Consider the following 14397-nt stretch of genomic DNA (forward strand, 5'->3'; position numbering starts at 1 on the left):
GCAAGGATTGGTTTTGAAAGAATGCCTTTTCGAGATATCGTGTCTTGGAATGCCATGATTTTTGTTCTTACTCGGAATGAGCAGAACAAGGAGGCTCTGGGTTTGTATGATGAGATGCAAGTTGAAGGCATCAGACCTAACAACATTACATTTGTATGTGCACTTAATGCATGTGCAAGCTTAGCAGCATTAGAAGAAGGGCAGGAGATTCATAACACTATCATTGATAACATTTATGGTGCTGATACCATGGATGAAAATGCGCCCATAAACGTATACGGCAAGTGCAGCAACATGCACAGTGCAAGGAAGGTGTTTTTGGAAATGCTTTCTCGGGATGTCATCTCATGGAATGCCATGATTTTTGCGTTTGTTCAGAATGGATATAATGAGAATGCTTTGGATTTTTTTTCAACTGATGCTGATATCGTGGGGACTGCTCTTGTCAGCATGTATGGCAAATGTGGAGATTTATGCAAGGCAAGAAGTGCATTTGACAAAATTCTCTCACATGCTGTTCTGCGTGAAAGTACGCGCGCGCACACGCGTGTGCTTGTGTGTAACATCTACCCACCGCATTCCTGCAAGCTCAGGGCATCACTGAGGAAGACTTGGAAGGCTTGCTGGAGGAGTTGCAATCACATGTGGACTCCATCGACATGGCAAATGATCTGCATGCCATCGGAGGCTTAGTTCCTTTATTGAACTACTTGAAAAACCCTAATGCATCTATTAGAGCTAGGGCTTCAGAGGTTGTGAGCACGATGGTTCAAAAAAATCCTAAATGCCAGCAGCTTGTCATGGATGCGAAGGGTCTAGAATCTTTACTCTTCAATTTCATGTCAGATCCAGACACCACAATGCGCAATAAATCTTTGGGTGCCATATCATCTTTGATACGGAATAACAAGCCCGGTGTCACTGCTTTCCGATTGGGAAATGGCTATCTTGGGCTCAAGGATGCACTAGTTTCTGACAATCCAAGGTTGCAAAGGAAAGGCTTACAGGTTTTGCAATACCCCTTGCGTGAGAATCCAAATGACAATAGCAGTTGCAGACGCAAGGTGGTGGCTTGCGTGGCAAAAATATGAAGGTTTTTTTTAAAAGGGAATATCCGAATATTAAGCATGAAGAAAGGAGGCGTAGCGTATTTTTAATTTTGGAAATCCGTGTTTTTGGCTGCAAAAGGGAATGGGGACCGAATTCCTTGCGGGAAATAGAGGAAAGGCAGGCAAACGGCGCATATTAAAGGGGGGGTGTAAAAAAAAGAGAACCAGAGTTGAATTCGACCAGAGATTCAAAAATTATGAGGAAGGCTATTGTTTAGGGCATCCTGGGGTTTGAATTAAAGAGAAAAGGGAGCACTATCGAATGACATGATCTTCAAAAATCCCACAATATACAAGCGAAATGATGTCAAAAACATTACGAATGCTGATTTTGGCGCATACTGCGGTGAAGCAAAACATGGGAAAAGCAAGATTCATGAATTCGCTTCTTTTTTTTAATTACTCTGAGATAAGTATTTTTGTTGTTTTCTTACTTACGATTTTCTATAATCGTATAGCCTTTGGATAAAAACATTACCCTTTTAGCTTTTTTGTGGGAGGAGAAGGCTTTGAAAAAGAGTCTTGGTATATGAAAGTAGAAAGGTACGAAGAGTTTCCGGGATTTGGATTTTATTTGGTAAGAAGCTACTTGGTTGGATTTTGGATTTCTAGACATGGAGTTTTCTAAAATCACATGAATATGTTGTACATATGCCATATGCCATCTTTTGCTTTGTAAGTTGTTGGAATTTGAAAGCAGGTTTTTATGAGATCAAGAGACATCTTGAAATGATGGAGTTGGCAATATATGATATATGTGATGTGAATGGTCACATGTATATGGAAATCTTTTGTAGATTGTGTTATGCCTACATGTGATATGATTGAAGCATTTGGAAAAAGAGTCAGGAGATCTATGCTTGGAACTGGTCATGCTCTTGAAACACAATTTATGTGCAATCATCAAGCTGAATTTGGGGATGTATTGAAGTGAATTGGCACATGTACATGTCATCAAAAATGGAGATGTCTTATGCTCCTTGAAGAGTTATGTGTTTTTTTGTTTTCCTTGCTGGGATTTGAAGCTACTCTCACAGCCAGAAGTCTCGCACTTTCCCAGCAATACCGCCCACGTCACGACAGCTTTTTGGTGAACCCGACGTGAAACTGCTGGGGTGAGAGTGTGGTGAAATACACAGGGAAGCTATGGCTGAGAATCCTGAGGGACAGGGGGTTCATTTTGACCCCGGGGTTATGCAAATGTTTCAGATGTTTACTATGTATATGCAACAGCAGCAGCAAGCTGCTGAGAGGGGGCAAATTTCCATGACTAAAGCACTGCAGTCAATTGTGAAAAAGGTGGATCAGTTTGATGGTAAGGACATCACAAAGTACCTGCGCAATTACACAAAGGAAATGGAGCTAAACAGGGTGACTGAGGAGGATATGGTTCGAAGCTTTGAGTTGGTATGTGTTCCTGAAATAAGAGAGCGCATAAGAGGATTACAGGCAGCACATGGTGGCAGGAATTGGGAGGAGTTCAAGCTTGCTTTGAAGGATGATTATTTCATGGAGGATTCCGAGCAGGTGACCAAACGAACTTTCTTGGAATGGGTCACAAAACCCAAAATGGAAATTTCTGCCACAGAGTTGCTAAGAGAGTTTGAGAAGCGCTATGCCCAGCTGTCAAGGATTGAGCACACAACCTTGGACAAGGAAAAAACAAAGCTCTTCTTACAAGCAGCTGGGAAAGATCTCCAAGAAAAACTGAAAATTCTCCTTGAGGATAAGGATACAGAGCAGGGGCTAAAGAATGATTGGAATGATGTCGAGGATGCGGTCACCATGCTAGCAAAGCGGCAGCGAAGGAGGGATAAAATGGTGATGAGCTCGGCAACTCCTATAACTGCTGTTATCCCTGAGAATCTACCAAAACCAGCTGCTGCAATCCCAAAGGTAGAAGGGCCGATGGATGAGCTTATTAAGGGCATGCGAGACCTGAAATTGAAGATATCCAGGATTGAGGAAAAAGGGCTACCATTAGGGCAGGCTTCTATGCAAAGGCCTCAAAGCAAACAAGGGTTTACATTCAGATGTATATGGTGTGATGACCCAGAACATGCAAAGAAAGACTGTGCTAGCTATAAAGAAGCCCTCAGAAATCAACTTGTGTTTTTCAAAGATGGGAAAATCCACCTTACAGAGACTGGTCTTCCATTAAGTATAAACTTTGGAAAAGGAGGGATGAAAAAGCTGGTTGAAGACATGGTTGCTGGACATGCCATCTCAATGGTTGAGGCAGCGACCTATGGGTTAAAGGTTGGTCAATCAAAGCAGGAATCTGAGAATGATGAAGATTATGAGAATGAAGATTTTTGGCCATCAACAATGGAGCTAATTGCGTCAGAGAAGGTGTGTAAACAGGCTTTGCATGAGGCAGGTGACTGTATACGTCTTGAGACTGGCTGGGAAGAGCCTGTGGATTCTTTATCTGTTCATGCCTACATTGCAAAATGCCAGAATAATGAGGCACAGGTAGAGGAAAAGCATAAGAGGGAAAATGAGGAAGGAGGGCCATCAAAAAGGGTTACCCATGGTAGTGAAAAGAAGGATCCTAGGCCATCACATATGCCTCCACCGCATAGCAGACCTCCACAGGAAGTATCAATGGAAGAAGTGCCAGCAAAAATGAAGCATGAGAAGGAGAAGAGTAAAGGGAAAAGGCCACTCTACAAGCTTCAATCTGATATTGAAGCTGCAACAGACCTCAAAAAGGTACTTGAAGAGAGGATTCTAAACAGTAGGGTGGAATTTACACTAGGGAAAGTCTTGGGGATTGCAAAGAAAGAATTCCATGATGAGATAATTGATATTATACGAAGGAAAAGGCAGTCCATAATTGAATCTATTCCATCACAAGGGGAGATAAGCACTTCCAAGACTCATGGAGTACAGGTACAGCAAAAGGAAGAGAGAGAGAATGTGGTGGAATGTAATCACTCTGCTGAAGGGGCACGACAAGTGCGCTTTATGGATGAGGATGATGAAAAAGAAGTTCTTACAAAGAGTCATTACTCCAGGAGCCATTAGGCAAGGGCCACCACTGAAACCCTTGTCAAGATAGGCGACTTGGAAGAGCCGTATGTCGCTCTAATCGATCATGGGTCTGAAATAAATCTTATGGCTAAAAATCTCTACAACAAATGCAAGTGGCCAATGGATGTAGATCATAGGTGGATGATTAAAGCAGCTAATAACTCATCTAGAGAGCTCTATGCAGCCTGTCCAAATGTAAGGGTAACTATAGGGGATGTGAAAGATGATCAGAACTTCTTTGTTCAGGAGATGTCATCGTATCCCCTCATCCTTGGGCAACCCTACATTACAACTGTGAGAATGGAAACAAAAGTTTTGGATGATGGCTCGGCATATGCAAGAATAAGGAGTAAAGATGGCAAGAAAGCTGTTCAGTTCTTGACAGTTTGCATTAACCATGAAAGGAACCGTGAGTCTCTTCGAGCACAGTCACTCCCAAAGATAAACAGAGAATTCATGAACTACAGGGAGATGAGGGATTTTGGCCAGGTGCCATTGTAAAGCGGGATTCCAATGGTACAAGGGAAAATGAGTTCTCGCAGGACTCAATCAATGTAAATAACTTTTCAGCAAATTTTCAGGGATTTTCTAGCTATGGGTCACTGGTCTTTGTAAAAAGCAAGGATTTGAAGCGTGGCATGCGTCGACATGTACAAAATGAACAAAAAAGTCTTGAGCAGTGTGGTCTTTTGGAGAAGAATGAGTTTATTTCAAGGGTGCTTGATGAGGTGTCATTTGTGGATACTATGGGTGTGCTTTTTGCTATGGAAAGAGCATACTTACAGGGTGGAAATGAGATGATAGAGGTGTCATCTGTGGGGATGTATGATATAATCCGAGAATTTGAGGGGATGGAATGTAAAAACATGAATTGTGAGATGGATGCTCATGTTGCAGATACAAAGTATAAAACGGTTGCAAAGAAGGTGAAACCAGTTGCCTTGCCCTTGCCACCAGGAAGCAAGGAGAAAATAGATGAAGCCTCTATGCAACCGAATCTCAAAGATCCGAAGAAAATTGGGCATAAGTTTACACAGGAAACCCTAAAAGAGCTGAAGATTGGTGAAAAGGATTTTCTGTTGCCAGTTGAAAAGGAATGCTTTGAGGAGATGCTTGTGAAACATGGAAAAGTCTTTACTTTTCAGCCGCATGAGATAGGCTGTGTTGATCCAAGCATAATAGTGCCAATGGTGATCTTCACTGTTCCACATGTGCCCTGGAACCTGCAGCCAATTCCAGTACCAAAGGCTCTCTTACCAAAGCTGATGGAATTACTAAAAGAAAAGATCAGGATGGGAATTTTGGAACCGTCATGTGCTCCATATTCCAACAGGTGGTTTACCGTGCCAAAGAAAAATGGAACATTGCGCTTCATTCAAGACATGCAACCTGTAAACAAGATCACAATCAGGAATGTGGGAGCAGGTCCGATTGTGGACGAGTTTGCAGAAGCATTTGCAGGGAAAGCTATATATTCTGTGGGTGATCTGTATTCGGGATATGATCAGTTCCAGCTGGATATACAAAGCAGGGACTTGACCACAATGAAAACCCCTTTGGGTAAGGATGTGTACCTTACCACAGGGAGCCACCAACTCAGTGGCACATATGATGAATGGAATGAATAAAGTCTTGCGAGACTTCATACCACAAATAACTATGCCTTTTTTGGATGATGTGCCAATAAAAGGCTGTGATGAGAAAGATAAAGATGGAGATTTGGATTCGAAAGGGTGCCGTAAGTTTGTGGCAAATCATATAAAAGATTGTGATATGATTCTATCCAGGCTTGAAGAGGTGAATCTTACTTTGTCTGGATTGAAATCAGTGTTTGGGGTTGGTGAAGTGCTAATCGTGGGGCATCTTTGTAGTACTAATGGCAGTATGCAAATTTCTCTTGGAAGATGTGATTTGCCGGTATGGTTGTGTTGGGAAAATAACAGCTGACAGGGGTGAGCTAGATGTTGAAGAAGCAAGGGAATTCTTCTCTAGAATTGGCATCAAATTGGCCCTAACATGTGCTTACAACCCTGAGGGCAATGGTAAAAGTGAGCGAGGACATCCTCCAATCATTAAAGCTTTGGCTAGGGCATGTAGAGGAAGAATGCGAGAGTGGCCAAGGCTGCTACCATATGCCTTGTGGGCTGACCGTACAACTCATAGCTCAGTGTGACAGGATACATGCCTGCAGAATTAATGTATGGTCAGAAGCCAGTAATGCCAGTTGAAGAAGTAGTTCCAACTTGGAATGTATTACCCTGGGTGGAAGAATTGAATAGGGAAGACCTCCTTGCATTGCGAATAAGACAGCTGGAGAGGAGGCCTGAAGATGTACAGCTTGCTAAAGCTCGTTTGAAAGATGCAAGGTTGAAAAATAAAGAAAGATTTGATAGAAGACACAGACTCCGGCCAAAATCTATTGAAGAAGGTGATTGGGTCCTAATGTATGATAGTAGTCTTGACAACCAGTTCACTGTTCAAAGAAAGTTTGCAAAAAGATGGTTTGGCCCTTACGTTGTCAAGCATGTGCATGGAAATGCCACGTATACCCTGTGTGAGCTTGATGGAACAGAGATAAAGAATCTTGTAGCAGGCAAAACGATCAAGATGTTTAAAAGAAGGCATGACAGTGATCCTTTTGATTCACAGGAGACTCAGGATGAGAGGCTTGACAGTGATAGCATGGATATGGTTGAAGAGGAAGAAGATGATCTTCCTGGTAATGTAGAGGATGAAGACGACATCCAGATATATGTAGATCTTGATGATGATTTGGCACATACCAGAGGATGTGCAGGTTTAGAGGTGGTGGATGTCGTGCCATGGCACGTCTATGATGTGAAACCATGCATATGAGGCCATTAAATGCAAATCCAGATGCATGGGATTAAGTGCCATGACTTGAGTCATTATATGATGCCTAAGTACATATGTTCATATTGTAAATGAGGTTCAATAAGACGAGGTGAGGCTGAGCCAGGTCTCGAAGCCTCTGTACATAAGTGTGGTGTGAATCATGGAGTTTTTATGCTTATGGTAGACCTTGTAGTAGGGAACACCCCTCTCAACATGTATGGGAAATGTGAGAGCATGTATGATGCAAGGATTGGTTTTGAAAGAATGCCTTTTCGAGATATCGTGTCTTGGAATGCCATGATTTCTGTTATTACTCGGAATGAGAAGAACAAGGAGGCTCTGGGTTTGTATGATGAGATGCAAGTTGAAGGCATCAAACCTAACAACATTACATTTGTACGTGAACTTAATGCATGTGCAAGCTTAGCAGCATTAGAAGAAGGGCAGGAGATTCATAACACTATCATTGATAACATTTATGGTGCTGATACCATGGATGAAAATGCGCCCATAAACGTATACAACAAGTGCAGCAACATGCACAGTGCAAGGAAGGTGTTTTTGGAAATGCTTTCTCGGGATGTCATCTCATGGAATGCCATGATTTTTGCGCTTGTTCAGAATGGATATAATGAGAACGCTTTGGATTTTTTTTCAACTGATGCTGATATCGTGGGGACTGCTCTTGTCAGCATGTATGGCAAATGTGGAGATTTATGCAAGGCAAGAAGTGCATTTGACAAAATTCTCTCACATGCTGTTCTGCGTGTAAGTACGCGCACGCGCACGCGTGTGCTTGTGTGTAACATCTACCCACCGCATTCCTGCAAGCTCAGGGCATCACTGAGGAAGACTTGGAAGGCTTGCTGGAGGAGTTGAAATCACATGTGGACTCCATCGACATGGCAAATGATCTGCATGCCATCGGAGGCTTAGTTCCTTTATTGAACTACTTGAAAAACCCTAATGCATCTATTAGAGCTAGGGCTTCAGAGGTTGTAAGCATGATGGTTCAAAACAATCCTAAATGCCAGCAGCTTGTCATGGATGCGAAGGGTCTAGAATCTTTACTCTTCAATTTCATGTCAGATCCAGACACCACAGTGCGCACTAAATCTTTGGGTGCCATATCATCTTTGATACGGAACAACAAGCCTGGTGTCACTGCTTTCCGATTGGGAAATGGCTATCCTGGGCTCAAGGATGCACTAGTTTCTGACAATCCAAGGTTGCAAAGGAAAGGCTTACAGGTTTTGCAATACCCCTTGCGTGAGAATCCAAATGACAATAGGAATTGCAGACGCAAGGTGGTGGCTTGCGTGGCAAAAATATGAAGGATTTTTTTTTAAAAGTGAATATCTGAATATTAAGCATGAAAAAAGGAGACGCAGCGTATTTTTAATTTTGGAAATCCGTGTTTTTGGCTGCAAAAGGGAATGGGGACCGAATTCTCTGCGGGAAATAGAGGAAAGGTAGGCAAACGGCGCATATTGAAGGGGGGGGGTGTAAAAAAAAGAGAACCAGAGTTGAATTCGACCAGAGATTCAAAAATTGTGAGGAAGGCTACTGTTTAGGGCATCCTGGGGTTTGAATTAAAGAGAAAAGGGAGCACTATCGAATGACATGATCTTCAAAAATCCCACAATATACAAGCGAAATGATGTCAAAAACATTACGAATGTTGATTTTGGCGCATACTGCAGTGAAGCAAAACATGGGAAAAGCAAGATTCATGAATTCGCTTCTTTTTTTTTAATTACTCTGAGATAAGTGTTTTTGTTGTTTTCTTACTTACGATTTTCTATAATCGTATAGCCTTTGGATAAAAACATTACCCTTTTAGCTTTTTTGTGGGAGGAGAAGGCTTTGAAAAAGAGTCTTGGTATATGAAAGTAGAAAGGTACGAAGAGTTTCCGGGATTTGGATTTTATTTGGTAAGAAGCTACTTGGTTGGATTTTGGATTTCTAGACATGGAGTTTTCTAAAATCACATGAATATGTTGTACATATGCCATATGCCATCTTTTGCTTTGTGAGTTGTTGGAATTTGAAAGCAGGTTTTTATGAGATCAAGAGACATCTTGAAATGATGGAGTTGGCAATATATGATATATGTGATGTGAATGGTCACATGTGTATGGAAATCTTTTGTAGATTGTGTTATGCCTACATGTGATATGATTGAGGCATTTGGAAAAAGAGTCAGGAGATCTATGCTTGGAACTGGTCATGCTCTTGACACACAATTTATGTGCAATCATCAAGCTGAATTTGGGGATGTATTGAAGTGAATTGGCACATGTACATGTCATCAAAAATGGAGATGTCTTATGCTCCTTGAAGAGTTATGTGTTTTTTTGTTTTCCTTGCTGGGATTTGAAGCTACTCTCACAGCCAGAAGTCTCGCACTTTCCCAGCAATACCGCCCACGTCACAACAACGTGCGAATGTGTGTGCGCATGTGCATCTATGTATACATGTGTGCCTATCGATGTGTGCACATGTATTTGCGTATGTCAGTTAGCGTGTACATGTATACATATGTAAGTTTATATGCATGTATGTGTATGTGTGAGGTTGAGTAAGTGTGTGCATGTAAGTGTACATATTTGTGTATGTGCACGTGTGTGCGTGTGTGTATGTGTGTGTGTGCATGTGTGTGTATGTGTGTGTGGTGCATTGTGTGCATGCACATACATGTGCTTATGTTGGCATACATACAGATATATTTATATATAGATATATACATATATACATACCTATGAATATATATATATAAATATGTGTGTGTGTGTGTGCTCTCTCACACATGTGCACATAGTATAATATTATATGTGTGTGTATGTGTATGCACACAAGTATGAGTGTGTCTATGTGTGCTAGAGGGAACAAATGAGCAAATGAGAAACTCTCATATGTGTGTGTGTGTGTGTGTATATACATATGTATATGTATTTATGTGTGTGTGTGTGTGTGTATATATATGTATATGTATTTATGTGTGTGTGTGTGTGTGTGTGTGTGTGAGAACTTAGATATATGAGAAACGCATTCAATGAGCAAAAGACTTGATGTTGACAACTAATTGTGAGCCCTAATACATCTAGGCTTGTGGAAAAGAACGTTCCTTTTAAAAAGTTAAAAAATATGAAACTCTCTCATATATATATATATATATATATATATATATATATATATATATATATGAGATACTCATTCAATGAGCAAATAACTCATTAGAAAAAATCTCCTTTCTCCTTTATGTGAAGGGATCTCCTCCTTTTGGCAAGTGGCGCTCTCCTTTGCTTGCCACATGACAGGTTACAAATATATAGATGTTAAAAAAATTCAAGTTTTAGTCATAATTAAATAAATGTGAAGCCCAACATTGGGTGAACCTTGAATGAATTTGTTTCCCAAATCCTGAGCGTTATGGTTTAGCTGCCAACCCCACGGCCCAAGAGTAGAGTATTTAGAGTACTTAGGGTATGTATTGATCTTAAAAAGGTTAACCCAGCTACTAGGAAGGACCATTATCCAGTGCCCTATATGGAACATGTTTTGGAGAGAGTAGCTGGTGAAGAATCTTACAGCTTCTTGGATAGATTTTCAAGCTAGAAGTTCTTACAAAGAGTCATTACTCCAGGAGCCATTGGGCAAGAGCAACCACTGAAACCCTTGTCAAGATAGCCCTTTTGCATATGCTGTAGTATAGAACTTTGTACCCACATCATCAATGTCACTAATCATCTCTTTCTCATCTTCATACCTGGCTCTTGATAGCATATCTGCAACTGGATTATCTTTTCCCGCAATATGCTCAAACTCAGGATTTAATGACTTGATATAAGCAATCCACCTAAGCATAGCAATATCTGGAGTGGTACAACTTGCTATCATCCCAAGAAGTGGCAAGCAATCAGTTTCCACAAGTACAGATGCCCCAATAAGATATTCTTTTTCACATTTTAGAGCAGTGACTATCCCCCATAACTCTCTCTTGATCTGTGGATACTTTCGTTGCCGAAAGCTTAATACCTTTGCTCCAAATCTAATTACATACCTATGATCATCCTCATCATCTTGCCCTACTGCCCATCCTATCCCAGTAGGACTAGTATCAACTGTAACAATCACAGGCCTGCCACACTCATAATCTGCCTTTCTCAAAATGGGTGATGATTGGAGCAAATATTTCAGCTTCCGTATAGCTTTAATATGTACTGCACTCCACAGAAATTTTTGATTTTTCCTCAAAAGTTGATAAAGAGGATCTGCTACATGTGCATAATGTGGGATCCAAATAACATAAAAGACACATGCTCCAAGAAATCTCCTCAGCTCTGTAACATTAATGCATGTTTCCTTCATTCTTTGTATTGCATCTATCTTGGCTGGACAAGGTCGGCGTCCACTAGTACTACAAAGATGTCCCACTATTAGCACTTCACCAACTCCAAACACTGATTTCAGTCCAGATAAAGTAAGATTCACTTCTTCAAGCCTGGATAGAATCATGTCACAATCCTTTATATGATTTGCCACAAACTTGCGGCACCCCTTTGAATCCAAATCCCCATCTTTGTCTTTCTCATCACAGCCCTTTATTGGCACATCATCCAAAAATGGCATAGTTTTTTGTGGTATGAAGTCTCGTAAGACTTTATTCATTCCATTCATCATATGTGCCACTGAGTTAGTGGCTCCCTGTGGTAAGGTACACATCCTTACTAATCCCAAAGGAGTTCTCATTGTGGTCAAGTCCCTGCTTTGTATATCCAGCTGGAACTGATCATATCCCGAATACAGATCACCCATAGAGTATATAGCTTTCCCTGCAAATGCTTCTGCAAACTCATCCACAATTGGACCTGCTCCCACATTCCTGATTGTGACTTTGTTTACAGGTTGCATGTCTTGAATAAAGCGCAATGTCCCATTTTTCTTTGGTACAGTAAACCATCTGTTGGAATATGGGGCACATGAAGGCTCCAAGATTCCCATCCTGATCTTTTCCTTTAGTAATTCCATCAACTTTGGCAAGAGAGCCTTTGGTACTGGAATTGGCCGCAGGTTCCAGGGCACATGCGGAACAGTAAAGATCACCATTGGTGCTGTTACACTTGGATCAACACAGCCTATCTCATGCGGCTGAAAAGCAAAGGCTTTCCCATGTTTTACAAGCATCTCCTCAAAGCATTCCCTTTCAACTGGCAACAGAAAATCCTTCTCACCAATCTTCAGCTCTTTTAGAGTTTCTTGAGTAAATTTATGCCCAATTTTCTTCGGATCTCTAAGATTTGGTTGCATAGAAGCTTCATCTATCTTCTCCTTGCTTCCTGGTGGCAAGGGCAAGGCAACTGGTTTCACCTTCTTTGCAACCGTTTTGTACTTTGTATCAACATGAGCATCCATCTCACAATTCATGTTTTTACATTCCACCCCCTCAAATTCCTGAATTATATCATACATCTCCACAGATGACACCTTTATCATTTCATTTCCACCCTGTAAGCATGCTCTTCCCATATCAAAAAGCACATCCATAGTATCTACAAATGACACCTCATCAAGCACTCCTGAAATAAACTCATTCTTCCCCAAAAGACCACACTGCTCAAAACTTTTTTGTTCATTTTGTATATGTTTTCGCATGCCACGCTTCAAATCCTTGCTTTTTACAAAAACCAGTGACCCATAGCTGGAGAATCCCTGAAAATTTGCTGAAAAACTATTTACATTGATTGAGTCCTGCGAGAACTCATTTTTCCTTGTACCATTGGAATCCCGCCTTACAATGGCACCTGGCCAAAATCCCTCATCTCCCTGTAATTCATGAATTCTCTATTTATCTTTGGAAGTGACTGTGCCCGAAGAGACTCACGATTCCTTTCATGGTTAATACAAACTGTCAAAAACTGAACAGCTTTTTTGCCATCTTTACTCCTTATTCTTGCATATGCTGAACCATCATCCAAAACCTTTGTTTCCATCCTTACAGCTGTAATGTAGGGTTGCCCAAGAATGAGGGGATACGATGACATCTCCTGAACAAAGAAGTTCTGATCATCTTTCACATCCCCTATAGTTACCCTTACATTTGGACATGCTGCATAAAGCTCTCCAGATGAGTTATTAGCTGCCTTAATCATCCACCCATGATCCACATCCATTGGCCACTTACATCATATTTGCCTATCAAATGCACTTGAGTCTTTTATTGAGGAAATATATGAAGGAGATTGGTTGCTTATTGGTCAATATTTGAGTACTCTGACAAGGCAAGAAAATTGGTCTGACTCAGAATTTAAGAGGATCCGCAGAAAAGCATATGGTTATTTCCTAAAGGATGGGTATCTCTGGAAGCATCCTAAGCAGAGGAATGCTATGCCACAGAGAGTCATATGTGATAAAGAGACTCAAGGAAAGCTTGTGAAAGAATTCCATGAGAGTCTCTGGGCTGGACACAGAAGTGTGTGGGCCACCTTTACCAAAATAAAGGAAAAATATTGGTGGAAAGGAATGTACAAGGATATTTCCCAATATGTGGAAACATGCATGGTATGCCAAATGTACTCAAATGTGCGGCATCGTGATGGCTTGCAACCAACCTACCCACCTGCCATGCACTACAAATGGGTAGTGGATCTAGTTACAATGCCTTTGGGAATTTGGCAGATGCGGTATATAGCACTTGCAAGAGAAGATTTGACAAATCAGGTAGAAGGGCGTGCTCTTAGAACAAAGAGTACGGAAACAGTATGCAAATTTCTCTTGGAAGATGTGATCTGCCGGTATGGTTGTGTTGGGAAAATAACAGCTGATAGGGGTGAGCTAGATGTTGAAGAAGCAAGGGAATTCTTCTCTAGAATTGGTATCAAACTGTCCCTAACATGTGCTTACAATCCTGAGGGCAATGGGAAAAGTGAGCGAGGACATCCTCCAATCATTAAAGCTCTGGCTAAGGCATGCAGAGAAAGAATGCGAGAGTGGCCAAAGCTGCTACCATATGCCTTGTGGGCTGACCGTACAACTCATAGCTCAGTGACAGGATACATGCCTGCAGAATTAATGTATGGTCAGAAGCCAGTGATGCCAGTTGAAGAAGTAGTTCTAACTTGGAATGTATTGCCCTGGGTGGAAGGATTGAGCAGAGATGACCTCCTTGCATTGCGAATAAGACAGTTGGAGAGGAGGCCTGAAGATGTAGAGCTTGCTAAAGCTCGCTTGAAAGATGCAAGGCTGAAAAATAAAGAAAGATTTAATAGTAGACACAGACTCCGGCCAAAACCTATTGAAGAAGGTGATTGGGTTCTAATGTATGATAGTAGCCTTGACAACCAATTCACTGTTCAAAGAAAATTTGCAAAAAGATGGTTTGGCCCTTACATTGTCA

At 41.2% G+C, this 14397-nt stretch overlaps 2 protein-coding genes across 2 annotated transcripts; both read left to right on the forward strand.

Moving 5' to 3' along the window:
* The first annotated feature begins 586 nt into the window (after positions 1 to 586).
* LOC147616943 (hsp70 nucleotide exchange factor FES1-like) lies at positions 587 to 1091 on the forward strand. Its single transcript, XM_086776293.1, has one exon. It carries the CDS (start codon positions 660 to 662, stop codon positions 1089 to 1091), a length of 432 nt encoding a protein of 143 aa, XP_086632419.1. The 5' UTR covers positions 587 to 659.
* A 6739-nt stretch (positions 1092 to 7830) lies between these two features.
* LOC147616944 (uncharacterized) lies at positions 7831 to 8335 on the forward strand. The gene has a single exon (XM_086776295.1). The coding sequence runs from the start codon at positions 7904 to 7906 to the stop codon at positions 8333 to 8335; it is 432 nt and encodes a 143-aa protein (XP_086632421.1). The 5' UTR covers positions 7831 to 7903.
* Positions 8336 to 14397: the final 6062 nt, after the last annotated feature.

This window comes from Cibotium barometz, chromosome 37 (genome assembly GCF_041138505.1).
Source record: "Cibotium barometz isolate CiBa-2024 chromosome 37, ASM4113850v1, whole genome shotgun sequence".
Lineage (NCBI taxonomy): Eukaryota > Viridiplantae > Streptophyta > Polypodiopsida > Cyatheales > Cibotiaceae > Cibotium > Cibotium barometz.

Excerpts from the sequence above, each read along its gene's own strand:
- LOC147616943 (XM_086776293.1), top strand. The coding sequence starts at position 660 with ATGGCAAATGATCTGCATGCCATCGGAGGCTTAGTTCCTTTATTGAAC.
- LOC147616944 (XM_086776295.1), top strand. The coding sequence starts at position 7,904 with ATGGCAAATGATCTGCATGCCATCGGAGGCTTAGTTCCTTTATTGAAC.